Source organism: Bos grunniens, chromosome 2, assembly GCF_055505025.1.
Source record: "Bos grunniens cultivar Pamir isolate PY7600 chromosome 2, Bosgru_T2T1.0, whole genome shotgun sequence".
NCBI lineage: Eukaryota > Metazoa > Chordata > Mammalia > Artiodactyla > Bovidae > Bos > Bos grunniens.
This window is the reverse complement of record NC_141166.1, coordinates 131,434,885-131,450,635: the sequence shown is the minus strand read 5'-3', so window position 1 is coordinate 131,450,635 and position 15,751 is coordinate 131,434,885. Positions and strand designations below refer to the sequence as shown.

Genomic DNA, 15,751 nt, shown 5'->3' with positions numbered 1-15,751 from the left:
ATTTCACAAGTGAAGAAAATGCAGTCTGAAAAGGTCGTTTCAGACAGATATTCTAAAGGAAATTACCATCACGCTTCAACTTAATACAAAAAAGGATTCCTGAAAGGTAGTAATTTGAGGGGATGGCTGAACAATTGAAAATGCATGAGCTCATAGAGCTGAGAATGGGAGTGTGTTCCAGACCTCAGGCAGGGGCATCCAGGAGGGTTTAGAGACAGGCGGATCCCTGAGCTGATGAATGCATATTAAAAATACATTACTGTGACTTGAAAGCTCTGTTCACCTATCTTCAAAACAAACCTATACATTAAATTTTATTCTTCTTCTTATTTTTATCTCCAAATTTTTCCTGCCTAGTTTTTGAAGAATAGGTTTTTAGAGACCCAAGCTATACATTTATTTAAACATAGATTCCTTTATTTTCTGAGTAAAGGATTGAGAATTGTGCCACATGTATATCCTGGCAAAATCAGATAAGTTCAAATAATAACAGCACATTTCCTCTCTTATCTCAGTAGTCCCCCCAATCAAACCTTGAGTTAGAGCAAAGATATTAAGCGTCACCTTATAGCTGATTTTTCCCGACAAAATTCCAATGATAGGTGAGGGGTCTTTGGCCCCTCATTCATCCTCTCTCAGAAGTCCATAGAGGGAAAATGCTAACAGTTATGAGAATGTGATTACTCTCTTGTCTCCTAAAACATATCGATTATTTAGACACACAAAAATAATATGTGAAAAAAATGCATTTGCCCTCTGTTTTTTGAATGGCCTTTGTTTCTAAAGAGATAAACAAAACAAAGAAAAGGCACAAAAGAAGTATCAAATTCCATGTTTTCACTATGGAGAAAATTATATTTTTAACACATAAATATCACAAGGGGCTGTCATGAGAGTTCAGTTGGATGATACGGTAACGAGCTTGGTTCAATGCCTGGTACTTCCTGAATGAGTGCTCACAAAACTGTAAAATGTTCTCTGCAAACACTAGCAAAAGTTCCACATGTCAGCATCACTCTCCAGGCGTGTGGACTTGAGACAATTACTTACCTTTATGACCCTCAGTTTTCTTGTCTGTTAAGTGGGGAAGATGATGCCTTTTTGTGGGGTGGTTGTGAAGATTTGGTGAAATGATAAGAAGGCCACTTCACAAAGGTGGGTTTCCTTTTGTCTAGTGGATAAACTTGGGTTCTACTCTTAACTTTTTTTTTTTAATTTTATTTTATTTTTAAACTTTACATAATTGTATTAGTTTTGCCAAACTCTTAACTTTTTAAAAAAAATTAATCCTCTAATGACTTTGAACAAGTCATATCAGTCTTTTGGAGCTCATTTTTTTAACTTAAAATGGAGAGTTGGACCAAATATTTTAACTGAAACATGCATACTAAGTTGCATCAGTCGTGTCCAAATCTGTGCCCTAATGGACTGTAGCCCGCCAGGCTCCTCTATTCATGGAATTCTCTAGGCAAGAATACTGGAGTGGGTTGCCATGCCCTCCTCCAGGGCATCTTCCTGACCCAGGGATTGAGCCTGCATCTCTAGTGTCTCCTGCATTGGCAGGTGGGTTCTTTACCGCTAGTGCTGCCTCGGAAGCCCTACACTTCTTACCAAAAGGAGACCCCCTCAGTGGGGTCATTGGTTGATTATTTGAACTGGGCTTCCTATTTTCTCCCATTGATTTTTGGGGTTGCTGTGAGATCTGCATTAGGAACCATTGTCAGCTGATGACAAGTGACTCATCTGTAAATATGGAGAAATTTATGTACTTGCATGGATACCTCCATAAAATATTGAGACCAGTAACACATAAAGATGAAAAGTTTGTGTCTTCACACAACTGGTATGAGCACATTTCTGTTGGTTGGTCAGAGCTCAGGTACCGTCAGGTATACAATCCTAAAACCTCCAACTTCTGACACTTTGTTGGAGCCATTGGGTCAGCATTTATGCCTAAGAAAAATGGAGATTGGAGAGTCAATTTGGAAGGACTTAACTGCAACATTAAAAAAAAAAAAATCAATGAGACCAGAATGTTGAAAGCAGGGATGTCAAAGCTGTAGGCGACGGTTTAAATTGCCCAAGCCTAGGATTTCCTGTGTCTCTGCCAAGGCAGAAACTCACAAAAAAATGACTCATTTTCTCTTTCATATGTTGGAGTGAGGGTGATAAATGTCCAGTTTCTCAAATCCTACTTTCACCTAAAGTAGGCAAGAATTAATGGATAGCTATGTTAAGCACAAGGTGTCTTCAGTCACAGGAAGAAAATTCCTTAAGAATTGTTGTTCTCTAGAATATAAAGGGAACATAATATAGAATGAAGAAAAAAGCTCTGGAAAAGCAAGCATGTCCCTCTAAAAAGAGCACTGAAGTGGAAAGGAAACAGCAGTGGGAAAGGATGGGGGCGGAAGATGATTCAGCCAGAGAGGGCTGGGTGAGTACTGTGGGCTGGCCTGCCGAGGTGTGAAGTAGGCAGGCGGCTATGACTAGCATTGAATGGAAGATAATTAAGAGCAAGTTGGTACCCGTAACTGCCAGGGAAGGAAAGAGAATATGTCTGGAAAAAGCAGCTCTTTAATTCTTTGCTGAATTAAAACACTTACCCGTTTGAGCCTTGAGAATTTCATTTTGAAATGAAAGAAGACATTTCCTGTAAACAGAATGCAGATTGTGAAATTGTGCATGCTTGCTCCTAAGTTTTAAAATGGCATAACTGTGCTGGACACTCTCGGAAAGAAACATGTATGTTAAAATATCAGTCATTTTCCCAAAGGAAACAAGTCATTCATCACACACGTTATCAAGTTTCAATTAGGGATCAGCTGCTGCTGCTGCTAAGTCGCTTCAGTCGTGTCCGACTCTGTGTGACCCCATAGATGGCAGCCCACCAGGCTCCCCCGTCCCTGGGATTCTCCAGGCAAGAACACTGGAGTGGGTTGCCATTTCCTTCTCCAATGCATGAACGTGAAAAGTGAAAGGGAAGTGTCCGACTCTTATCGACCCCATGGACTGCAGCCTACCAGGCTCTTCCGCATGGGATTTTCCAGGCAAGAGCACTGGAGTGGGGTGCCATTGCCTTCTCCGAGGGATCAGCTACACATACGTATTTCTGCATTGTTTTCAAAAGACTGGACTGCAAAGGCACAGCTTCCTTTGTTCTTTAAATAGCTTTCTGGATTGAAGAGCGTTATAATTAAACTGCAACAAGTGTCACTTCAGAGAAGCTTCTAAATTATGGGTCTGAGTGGGGGTGAGAAATGCTATTTGATTGCTTGACAATCAAAACCAGAAGATGTTCAGATATGCACAAGCCAGACTTACTGTAATTATATCAGATGGAGAAGAAGTGGGAGGAATAGGTATAGCCTTGAATTCAATCATCACTTGTTTATCTCTCTTTCAAAAAAAAATATGTAAAAGAAAAACTATTCATAAATACTCAGAATGCATATTCACAAATCGTTTTGTAAAAGAAAAGACACATTAGCAAGTAATCAGTCCTTTCAGTGTGTCCCAAAAACAGGCTGCAAAAACATGGCCACGGATATCCTCAAATCTCTTTCAAAATTTAGAAACTAGTACATTTAACTCCCCAACAAGTACTCTATTTCAAATATAATGTCAGAAGGGACATTCATAAGGGCTCTGAAACCTACTTTTCACCCTGTTTTGCACTCTCTTTTGCCCAGCTCTCAGCTCTCCTGAAACTCCCTTTTCTCTTAAAATGGGAAGGGATGGATACAAGACACTGTCAGATATTTTAGAACCTTTGTTGCCTCTTAAAAATGTCCAGAATTTGTCTCTTGGAAGGAAGCTGTGAATTTAATACAAACTGTGTATATCTTGTTAGGTAGTACATACAAGAGCAAACATTAAATCCTTGACTGGGAAATGCAGAAGCCTGTCAGGCTGAAAATGAAGACACAGCACATTTTTCGTGATCCTTTCCCAAGTGAAAAACTAGGACTGTAAATGTAACACATAATACATATATGTGTAAACAAAATGATCTCATGTCCTTTGGACTGATTCTTCTTTTAACATTTAACTAAAAATGGCTCTTGTTTCCATATTCCATCAATGGGAAAGTCCAGTATCCTCCTAAAACCCCCAGATTTCTGGGGGTTCTCCTCTTGGGCATTTTTCATTCCAGATTCTCATTACTGGCTTTGTGTACCGATTGACAATTTTCATAGATAAGGTGAGTGAAATGTAGGATATATTCAAGGACAGTTTAGGAATTGGGTTGAAGGATTTCTCTCTAAAGAGGGGATTTCTAGACGGGTTCACACAACAGTAGACGGTCCCACAGAGTGAACCTTTAGGTGCTAGTCACAGGGAGACACTTTCATCTCTGTGAGGGGAAGATATTTCTGTAGGTCAAAGATGGCTCAAGCTATTCTCTAGAGATTAGGAATGCAAGCCAGGCTTCAGCAATACGTGAACCATGAACTTCCAGATGTTCAAGCTGGTTTTAGAAAAGGCAGAAGAACCAGAGATCAAATTGCCAACATCTGCTGGATCATTGAAAAAGAAAGAGAGTTCCAGAAAAACATCTATTTCTGCTTTATTGACTATGCCAAAGCCTTTGACTGTGTGGATCACAACAAACTGTGGAAAATTCTGAAAGAGATGGGAATACCAGACCACCTGATCTGCCTTTTGTATGCAGGTCAGGTAGCAAGAGTTAGAACTGGACATGGAACAACAGACTGGTTCCAAGTAGGAAAAGGAGTACATCAAGGCTGTACATTGTCACCCTGCATATTTAACTTCTATGCAGAGTACATAATGAGAAACGCTGGGCTGGGTGAAGCACAAGCTGGAATTAAGATTGCCGGGAGAAATATCAATAAACTCAGATATGCAGATGACACCACCCTTATGGCAGAAAGTGAAGAGGAACTGAAAAGCCTCTTGATGAAAGTGAAAATGGAGAGTGAAAAAGTTGGCTTAAAGTTCAGCATTCAGAAAACTAAGATCATGGCATCCGGTCCCATCACTTCATGGGAAATAGATGGGGAAACAGTGAAAACAGTGTCAGACTTTATTTTTGGGGGCTCCAAAATCACTGCAGATGGTGACTGCAGCCATGAAATTAAAAGACGCTTACTCCTTGGAAGGAAAGTTATGACCAACCTAGATAGCATATTGAAAAGCAGAGACATTACTTTGCCAACAAAGGTTCGTCTAGTCAAGGCTATGGTTTTTCCAGTGGTCATGTATGGATGTGAGAGTTGGACTGTGAAGAAGGCTGAGCACTGAAGAATTGATGCTTTTGAACTGTGGTGTTGGAGAAGACTCTTGAGAGAGTCCCTTGGACTGCAAGGAGATCCAACCAGTCCATTCTAAAGGAGATCAGTCCTGGGTGTTCATTGGAAGGACTGATGCTGAGGCTGAAACTCCAATACTTTGGCCACCTGATGCAAAGAACTGACTAATTGGAAAAGACCCTGATGCTGGGAAAGATTGAAGGTGGGAGGAGAAGGGGACGACAGAAGATGAGATGGCTGGATGGCATCACTGACTCGATAGACATGAGTTTGAGTAAGCTCCGGGAGTTGGTGATGGACAGGGAAGCCTGGCGTGCTGCGATTCATGGGGTCGCAAAGAGTCAGACACAACTGAGCGACTGAACTGAACTGAACTGAACTGAACTGAAGTCTCTCATCTCTGGAGTTATTCAAGTTTTCACTAGCTACATCAACTTGAGGTCAACTCTCAGAAGCAGATCCTGATATGAAGATCCAAATAAAGTAGCTTATCTGGCAGGTGATGTCAGGAAAGACTGTAAGAGACGGGTAAGTAGAACGAGAAAGGATGCTGGAAATAAAAGGTACACTGTCACACAAGAGTCAACGGTCGTAAAGGGAACTCTAATCTCACTTGGAAATTCTGGTGGCCCGTGTAAAGTACTAACTTTAATTAGTCCCCCAGCAAGCTGAGGGACTTATACTCAAATTTCCATCAGTGGTCATTGAAAGGGCATCAATCTCTTGCCACTTCCTGCCTGCCTGGTGGGAGAAGGGCAAAGCCAGCATTAGGGCTTCAAGGAATCCTATAGCATTTAAATGCCATGCTGGCAATTGAAAGCCAGACTGGCACCTACTGAGCTGATAAGAGTGAAAGGGTGTAGGTCAGGGACTCAGGAGTATCCAGCATACGAGGCAAAAACTTGGGAAGGCTATTATAGAAGAGATTGCAGTGTGACTACCCAAGGACTAAAGCAAGCCAAAATATATATACTTAATGTTTTTTCAAAGTGTTTGTTTTCAAATTGAATTTGAATGGCCACAGGTACTACCAAACTCTCTCCGATTTGCCTCAGGCAAGTTGTCAGTGTCCCCTGGCTCATTTCACACATTTACATCATTCATCTGTTCTTGGAGTTTGCCACCCCTGGAGGAAATTCAAATCTAAAATGATAGGCAGGTGTGGATAATCTTGAAAGTCATTGCCAAATGTGAAAATCTAGGATGCCCTAAAACCTTTTGCAGCAATGAAAGTCTATGATTTAAGTATATGCGTACGTGCTAAGTCGCTTCAGTCATGTCAGACTCTTTGCAGCCCTGTGGACTGTAGCCTGTTGGGCTCCTCTGTCCATGGGATTCTCCAGGCAAGAATACTAGGGTGGGTTGCTAGGCCCTCCTCCTCCTAGGGGATCTTCCCAACCCAGGGATCGAATTTGTGTCTCTTATGTCTCCTGCATTGCTGGGCAGGTTCTTTACCACTAGCACCATCTAGGAAGCCCTATTTAAGTATATGCTATCTTTTAAATTATTTTGCAAGGTCCTCAAGGGCAGTAGCATAGGCCTATAAATGCTCTTGATGATTAAAATGCAATTATGCATTTCTAAATGCTAATAAACAGAGATATGCATGTATAAATTCACTATTGCACTATTAGTGTTTGCACAATAGAAGTGTAACTTGAGTCATCACATCAGAATAGATTACGAAGAGACACTGCTTTTGACTCAGCAGGTTTGATTTAGGGTCTACAGTTATATACTCCAGTGAATTTGTTAAGACAAGCATGAACACTGATCCTCACCCACTTAGCCTTGGTTCACAGGGAAAGATGACCTTGGCAGACAACAGTTTTTAAAAATTGGCCTTGCGTGATGTTAAGTGCAAGAAGCCTGACACACAAGACTATATAGTGTATGAGTCGATTTACACGACATTCTGGAAAAGGCGAGATTATAGGGATAGAAACTGTCGGTAGTTTCCCAGGGGTGGGGGTGTTGACAACAAAAGGGCTGGGGCGGCTTTGCGGGGTGACGGGAGGGTCCTTTGCCTTTCTCATGGAGTAGTTAGTGCTACTATATGTCATGGTCTGGGTGCGGGTTGGAAAAGAATTTCCAGACATGAGACAGAAGGAGAGGGAAATAAAGTCTATTAGAGTGGGAGACGCTGTTAGAAGAGCAGGCCAGCTCAAGGGAGAACCGAGTTGAACAGGAGTCCTTAGTCTACTTTTATACCCAGGGTACAAGGAGTGGGATAGGGGTCTTGCGGGTCATTTGCTGATTGGATGAGGCATGTATACTGGGTCGGGTGGTGGGGGGCGGGTGGAGAATAAGGCAAATACCTTCTTCCTGTGGGGTAGGAGGGGAGACAGGTTATAGGTTCTACTGCTCAGGAGGGCCTGAAATCCATTAGTAGTTACAACATGGGGGAGGGAAGGACAATAAGAGTCTGGTTTTTCTGTTCCTGCATTCTAAGACCCTCCTGGGTTTTATCTGCTCTTTTGTCCTTGGGTCACCACACTATACACATTTGTCAAATCTCATCATCAAATTGTACACCTAAAAAGGGTGAATTTTACTGTATCCCACGTTTGAAAAGAGTGGGAAAAAACCTCCTAGGCCTCAGGCAAGCTCCCTACCTGATGCTACAAGGGGAGCTTCCCCAGCTTCCTGGGGAGACCAGGGGAGGCATCCTCTGTCCTCCCCCTTTCCTCCTGCTCCCAGTCCCTTCCAGCATCACAGTCTTTTCCAATGAGTCAACTCTTAGCATGAGGTGGCCAAAGTACTGGAGTTTCAGCCTTAGCATCATTCCTTCCAAAGAACACCCAGGGCTGATCTCCTTTAGAATGGACTGGTTGGATCTCCTTGCAGTGCAAGGGACTCTCAAGAGTCTTCTCCAACACCATAGTTCAAAAGCATCAATTCCTCTGAAGGAAGGACATGTAGCTTCTGCTCCCTAACTTACCTCTTTTTCTCTAGCATTCGAAACCCCTTTGCTCCTCAAATAGGAAAACACAGGTCAGTGGATGACATGAGATTGGATTCATTGCTGCCTTCAACTTCCTGCGACTGTCTCTGCCTTCGGTTCAGTTCAGTCTCTGCCTTAGGCTTTTTCATTTCCAGGGTTTTTCTCTAGTCCCTATTTCAGTATTTCCCATTTTATCATTGCGATGTATTTGTTCCTTGACTCATTTAAAGGAGATTTACAGAAGCTTTCTAATTTCCAAGTGAAATCCTAGGCTGTGAGAACCCTAAGTCACGAGGAGAGTTAATGTGCTCTGACGGAGCCTGAAGGCCCCAAGATTCTCCTTCAAAAAACTGAAGGGGTTGTCTCCTCTGTCAAATCCCTTTCTCTCTTCTTGGATTCCCTGTGCGCAGCACATTCCGGAAGTACCTTGACCTAGAGTCTTCCTTGGGAAAGCCGCTCCCTGCATGTGTTTACATCTGGGGCAGCTGCCGGAGCTACCTGCATTTCCCTCAGCGATGCAAGAGCACTCGTCCTGGGGAAGGGAGTGGGGCGAGGCAGCTCGCTCATCAGAGCCTGGGGCGGTACCTGGTGCTAGGTCTGTTTCTCTGTTGCTCACACATTCCTCAGCCTCACCTTACCGATTTTGGTGGTTGTCAATTATTTGACTGATTGACTTCCACTCTCTGTGCCAGGACTCCCCTCCTCTGCTATTCCTGAGTGACATGCTCATCCTTCGTAATTCTGTGCCTCATCCTAAAGCCTTGGATCCAGCTCCTCCCTCCTGACCAACCCTAAAGTCTACACTAGGTGTCTCTTCTTTGAGCTTCCCTAAGATCTTTTGTTTGGGCTTACCCCGAGGCTCGAGGCTCATCGGTAAAGAATCCGCCTGCAATGCAGGAGCAGCAGGAGATGCGGGTTTGATTCCTGGGTCGGGAAGATCCCCTGGAGGAGAGTATGGCAACCCACTCCAGTATTCTTGCCTGGAGAAGCCCATGGACAGAGGAGCCTGGTGGGCTACAGTCCATAGGGTCCACTAAGAGTTGGATATGACTGAAGACTCTTGAGAGTCCCTTGGACTGCAAGGAGATCCAACCAGTCCATTCTAAAGGAGATCAGCCCTGGGTGTTCTTTGGAAGGAATGATGCTAAGGCTGAAACTCCAGTACTTTGGCCACCTCATGCTAAGAGTTGACTCATTGGAAAAGACTGTGATGCTGGAAGGGACTGGGAGCAGGAGGAAAAGGGGAGGACAGAGGATGAGATGGCTGGATGGCATCACCGACTCGATGGATGTGAGTTTGAGTGAACTCTGGGAGTTGGAGATGGACAGGGAGGCCTGGCGTGCTGCGATTCATGGGGTCGCAAAGAGTCGGACACGACTGAGCAACTGAACTGAACTGAACTGAAGTGACTTAGCATGCATGCAAGACCTTTTGCTTATACTTATCATAGCCTAGTCATTCTGTATTTTAATTGTATCCTGACTACCTTTCCTCACCTTTTCCCCCACCACCTCTCCCCCTACACTAGGCTACAAGCCTACAGAAGGCAAATTTTTTTTTTTAATTTCTGGTGCTTCTTTCTTTTACTATCTGTAACATTATAGATTCCTTATAAAAGTTTGCCAGTGAATAAATAATATACTCATGCTGGTTTTGGAAGTCTGTTTTATCAGTTGGAAATGATTTCGACTACAAGTACAAGAAATGCTTTCTAATTTGTATTGGCTTATATAAATAGACATTTCTTTTTCTGGTATAGAAGTTTTCTTGGAGAAAAGCAACTGCTGATTGTGGCTTAGAGGTGCAAGAGGTCAGGGGCTCTGTGATTCACTTGGCTTTTCCTTTATGATCACAAGATGGTTTTCGTAAGTGCCCAGCTTTTGCGATTAAGTGGAAAGGGGTTGTTTCATTTTCTATTGCTTTATAACAAGGAGCTGCAAACATTGCAAGTTAACACAAGTTGATCCTGGAGCTCCGACGTGTCAGGAGTCTGGCCATGGTTCATTGAATTCTCTGCTTGAGAAGGCAGGCTGCTGCCAAGGTGTCAGCTGGGACTGCGCATCGTCTGAACCCTAGGGTCCCTTTCAAGCTCGCCAGCTGTTGGTAGAACGCAGTTGTTAGGGCTGAGCTCTTAGCGGCTTCTGGAGGCCGCCCCAAGGCAGTTTGCAACCGTTTGTTTTCCTGACAGGAAGCTGTGTCTCTTTTTAAAGGCTCATCTGATTATGTCAGGCCCACACAGAATAATCTCCCTTTGATTGACTCCAAGACAACTGATTAGTAACCTAATCGTGGGGGTGATAGCTCACGATTCTGCCCATACCCTAAGGCAGGAGATTATACAGGGCCATATATCATATATCAGGGGGCCATCTGAGAAGTCTGCCTGCCACAGGAGTCACGTCAGCTGTGCCTTTCTCTTCCATCTGGAAAGCAACGGCTTCCCAGAATTCCCTTTAGTAGAGTTCTGCTTCCATCTCATTGGTTAGAACTATATCACACGACCACTTCTAGCTGTAAGAAAAGCTGCCAAGAGGGCTGTCTAGCTTTTCCAACTTCTATAGAGAAGGCAAGGAAAGGAAAAAGGCTGGCAACGGGTAGAAGCAGTCTATCAGTAGGTGAAATCACCCGGTCAAATCCCCTAGAAAACTTAGTTATAGACTGTTAGATCTAGAGAACTAGAATCTTCAGAAGCTTAAGATCATTCAGTACAACTTTCTGTTTTCTAGATAGGGAAGCTGCTGCTGCTGCTAAGTCGCTTCGGTTGTGTCCGACTCTGTGCAACCCGATAGACGGCAGCCCACCAGGCTCCCCTGTCCCTGGGATTCTCAAGGCAAGAACACTGGAGTGGGCTGCCATTTCCTTCTCCAATGCATGAAAGTGAAAAGTGAAAGTGAAGTTGCTTAGTCATGTCTGACTCTTAGCGACCCCATGGACTGCAGCCTACCAGGCTCCTCCATCCATGGGATTTTCCAGGCAAGAGTACTGGAGTGGGGTGCCATTGCCTTCTCCATAGGGAAGCTGAGGTCCCTAGAACTCATGTGACTTTTTAAAAGTTATGTAATATTTCCTTTGAAGCCCCAAACAGAATTTAGTAACCGTAGCATATTCAGCCAGAGAAGGCAATGGCACCCCACTCCAGTACTCTTGCCTGGAAAATCCCATGGACGGAGGAGCCTGGTGGGCTGCAGTCCATGGGGTCGCTAAGAGTCGGACACGACTGAGTGACTTCCCTTTCACTTTTCACTTCCATGCACTGGAGAAGGAAATGGCAACCCACTCCAGTGTTCTTGCCTGGAGAATCCCAGGGATGGGGGAGCCTGGTAGGCTGCCGTCTATGGGGTCACACAGAGTCAGACACGACTGAAGTGACTTAGCAGCAGCATATTCAGCTTCTTCAGGAATTGAGTTTATTAAATCTCCAGGGGAAAAAGGTACACAAATTAGCTGATGATAGAGTAATCTCTGTTGAAGTTGATCACGGAGCCACTTTCCTATCACATAAAACTGGATTCCACCATCATTCTAATCATGATTTGTGAAGCAACTAGCTTGGGCAGGAGGGATGGCTGATAAAGCAGGGGTGAAGAGGGCAAATCTGATAAATTCAGGGAAAGAAGCCACATTCTTGGCCTGGGAAGTCAGGGAAAGCATCAGAGAGGACTGGCATTTGAGATGGGCCTTAAAGGACAGATACAGTATAGTATGAGGAGATTAGAGGAGGGAATTCCAGGAGGAGGGAAACCCAGAGACAGCAACAAATGTGTTACGGTACAAAGCGTGCAAGGAGGGCTTCGCTGGCAGCTCAGTGGCAGAGAATCCACATGCAGTGCAGGAGATGGGAGTTTGATCCCTGGGTCAAGAATATCCCCTGGAAAAGGAAATGGCAACCCACTCCAGTATCCTTGCCTGGGAAAATCCCACGGACAGAGGAGCCTGGTGGGATACAGCCCATGGGGTCACAAAAGAGTCGGACATGACTGAGCAACTGAACAACAACAACAGTTATAAAATGTGCGAGGAGAAAAGACATCAGCTCCGTTTGAACAGGCTGGCTTCAGACAAATCTCACAAAGCGCTGATTTATCAGTCTAGGAACGAGGCAATGCTGACTTGAACCTGGAGGGTGACAGTGTGAATGAAAAGTGGGATGGAAGGAAACCTGTGCAGGACTTTTCACTGAATCTGTAAGTTCAGTGTAGAAAGTGGGTCTTGTCAATGGCCTGTGCCCACACACACTAGGTACTCAGTGTTTTCAGTTAAATTTATGAATGATTTGGGAGAGAAGATAAAGGAAAGGATGGTATCAAGGATCATTTGACCTTGGTTTGGAGATTGGGAGGAGATGCAGACTTGAAAAGAGGTTGTGGGATTCAGCTTTAGACATGTTGAGCTCCAGGTGCCTCCTGAAACCCAGGCGTGACATCTAGGGAGGCACCCAAGAAGCAGATGTGCCTGGATGTGTGTATTTGTGGTTTGCAGCTATGAGTGCAGAAGGTAGTAGAGACCTTTGGTGGGATACCTCCACTGAAGAGGGAAGAGAACAACCCAGAACAAGAGAATGAATAGCTGTGGGACTGACCGGAGGAAAAAGACTGTGGCTCCAAGAAGACAAAGAATAAGGGTGTTTAAAGATGGTAGCCAACAGCTTCTGAAAATGACGTTTTCAGAGAGGATGAAGGGGGAAGCAGCGAGAGCTTTGGGAATGAGTGGGAAGGAAAAGAGGCAGCTCGTGTAACACACTTCTAAGTTTGATAAGAGGAGAATCAGAGATTTAAACATTACTGCATGCCTCAGAGACCCCACTAGGGTAAATTCTGGAAAGCTACATGGCAAGGAAATCATTTGACTGTAAGAATCAGGGAAGGTGGTTTGGTTTATTTGCATTTTAGCATTCTAGAATGAGAGTGACTTACACAGAGCTTCTGTCTGGGGGAATTTGTCAGAAGGAAAGGGGAGGGTGAATTATAAAGAGGTCCTGCTAAGAGGGGAGTCATAGCATCTGGAGGGCGTTGCAGGCTGATTCAGAGAGGAGGCATTCGTTGTCTTTTCAACCAGTAAGAAAAGAGGCGAGGGAAGGAAAGAAGGCTTTCTCCATTGGCTACTGTGTTACCTCCCTGTCTCAGTCTTCTTGTCTGCAAAGCCAAGTCTTTGGCCTAGGTGGACACACAGTATGACAAATTCCTTCACTTTTTGCCCCAGATGCGTTATTTGAGATTCTCTCCTCTCCCTCACTGCCCCCGACCAGTCAATTGCCAATAACAGTGATGGCAGCAATCACAGCCAGACACTGTTTACTGCATGCCTCAAAGATCAGACCCAGTGAGGATAAATTCTGAACAGCTACATGGTGAAGAAATCATTTGACTGTAACTTGGAGGATAACAGGCATATATATCAGTCAGTTCAGTTCAGTTGCTCAGTCGTGTCCTACTCTTTGTGACCCCATGAATCGCAGCATGCCAGGCCTCCCTGTCCATCACCAACTCCCGGAGTTCACTCAGACTCATGTCCATCGAGTCAGTGATGCCATCCAGCCATCTCATCCTCTGTCGGCCCCTTCTCCTCCTGCCCCCAATCCCTCCCAGCATCACAGTCTTTTCCAATGAGTCAACTCTTCGCATGAGGTGGCCAAAGTACTGGAGTCTCAGCTTTAGCATCATTCCTTCCAAAGAAATCCCAGCACTGATCTCCTTCAGAATGGACTGGTTGGATCTCCTTGCAGTGCAAGGGACTCTCAAGAGTCTTCTCCAACACCATAGTTCAAAAGCATCAATTCTTCGGCGCTCAGCTTTCTTCACAGTCCAACTCTCACAGCCATACATGACCACAGGAAAAACCATAGCCTGGACTAGACGAACCTTTGTTGGCAAAGTAATGTCTCTGCTTTTGAATATGCTATCTAGGTTGGTCATAACTTTCCTCCCAAGGAGTAAGAGTCTTTTAATTTCATGGCCGCAGTCACCATCTGCAGTGATTTTGGAGCCCAGAAAAATAAAGTCTGACACTGTTTCCCCATCTATTTCCCAGGTATTTAAAATGTGGTAGTATGTATTACCTAAAATGTTACAGCCAATGCAGTACAATGTTTATTTTATTGTTTTTTTCTTTTTTTTTTTCTGAATTCAATCAACTTTCATTTTATTTCTTCCTAGGTTTTTTTTTTTCCTTTCCGGTCCATTTCTCTACTTAGCTTTTAATTTTGTTATTCAAAGTGTTGAAGATATATGACTCAGTTTAGACAGTAGTGTTACTTAGTGGTGTTAGGGAGTTTTCTTCTACTTTGCCATTATTGGGGGTAGAAATTTTATTAGTTGAATGGTTCTGGATTCTTTTCTGTTCTAGTTAATTGTGCTTAGATGGAGACGGGGCTGGAGAGGTAGGGGTTGCAGGATTCCTAGATCAAGAGCGCCCTCTTCTGTCAGTGTAGCCAAGTATGGCTTTGGAGGAAGAGAAGGTCTGGCAGATTTCAAAGTTCCCCCCAAGTTCCCCGAACCCAGTCCCCACCCGCCTCCCCCGACTGATTTTCAGAAGAACCCTCTGGACCCCTTTCCTTTGGACATTTTTCACTCAGAAGCTTTATCTTTCCAAGACCGCCTCCTCACCCCCTGCACACAGGTAAGTGCCTTCCATGTAGTAAGGGCTCCGCTTAGACGCAGGCGCAGACTTTATCTTTCTGGTAGTTTTAACTCAACCCTGAGTTCGCCATCATGGTTTTTCCCAAACTTTGTTTACCTGAAAGGCTTCATCCACAATGTGGGAGGGAGCTTTCTGGGATTTATAGTTTTCTATTTGCAGTTACTTTGAAATTTGGATTTCTGTTTTCTAGTTCTGGTGAGGACATGGGTTTTATGTAGTTTTACTTGATTTCTTGCTCTGTGTGTGTTTTACAGGGGAGGGCACTATGTCAGGAAATTTAGATTTATGCCGCCACCATTATCTTGACTACCTAGAATTCCTCCATAATGTTTAAGTTTCTCTAATTTGGCAACGAGATACAATAGGAGTCCACTGACTCAAATTATCTCATTCAGCCTTTTAAGCTCCAATATGAGTTAAGAATTAAATTGGGCTGCTAGTGAAGAGACCCAGAAAACAGTGGTTTAAACTGATCAGGGGTTTTTCTTGTGAAACAAGAGGTAGGTGGTAGTGGGCTGTGGTTGGGCAGCATGGTGATCTCAGTGTGGATATCTCTGTGACATCTTAACCTTTCCCTCATGGTTGCCATGGTTACGAGGGCTGCTACACCTTCATCATTACATCTAGAATCCAGCTGGGAAAAGGTAGAATGAGAAGGGCAAAAGGCATTTGTCAGCTATCAGTTCCATTTTAAAGATCTTTCCTGAAAACCCTATGCAAAAGCGTTTGCTTATGCCTGATTGTCCAGAGCTAGGCTAATGACAACCTCTAGCTGCAAAGGAGAGTGAGAAATGCAGGGTGGTGGGGTTTTTTTTCTTTTTTTTTTTTTTTTTACAATTTTTTTGTTTTGTTTTCCCTAAGTACATTCGTGCCCACAATCAAATTGGAGGAGTTGGG

At 43.9% G+C, this 15,751-nt stretch overlaps 1 protein-coding gene across 1 annotated transcript in view; it reads left to right on the top strand.

The window, feature by feature from the left end:
- Positions 1-2,398: 2,398 nt before the first annotated feature.
- Positions 2,399-15,751, top strand: part of LOC147378760 (serine protease 58-like) — a 40,201-nt gene continuing 26,848 nt past the window's right edge. Inside the window, exons 1-2 of the mRNA XM_086324099.1 lie at positions 2,399-2,434; positions 4,154-4,201. Of these exons, the coding sequence (XP_086180225.1) occupies positions 2,399-2,434; positions 4,154-4,201 (84 nt within the window). The remainder of the gene's footprint in view (positions 2,435-4,153; positions 4,202-15,751) is intronic.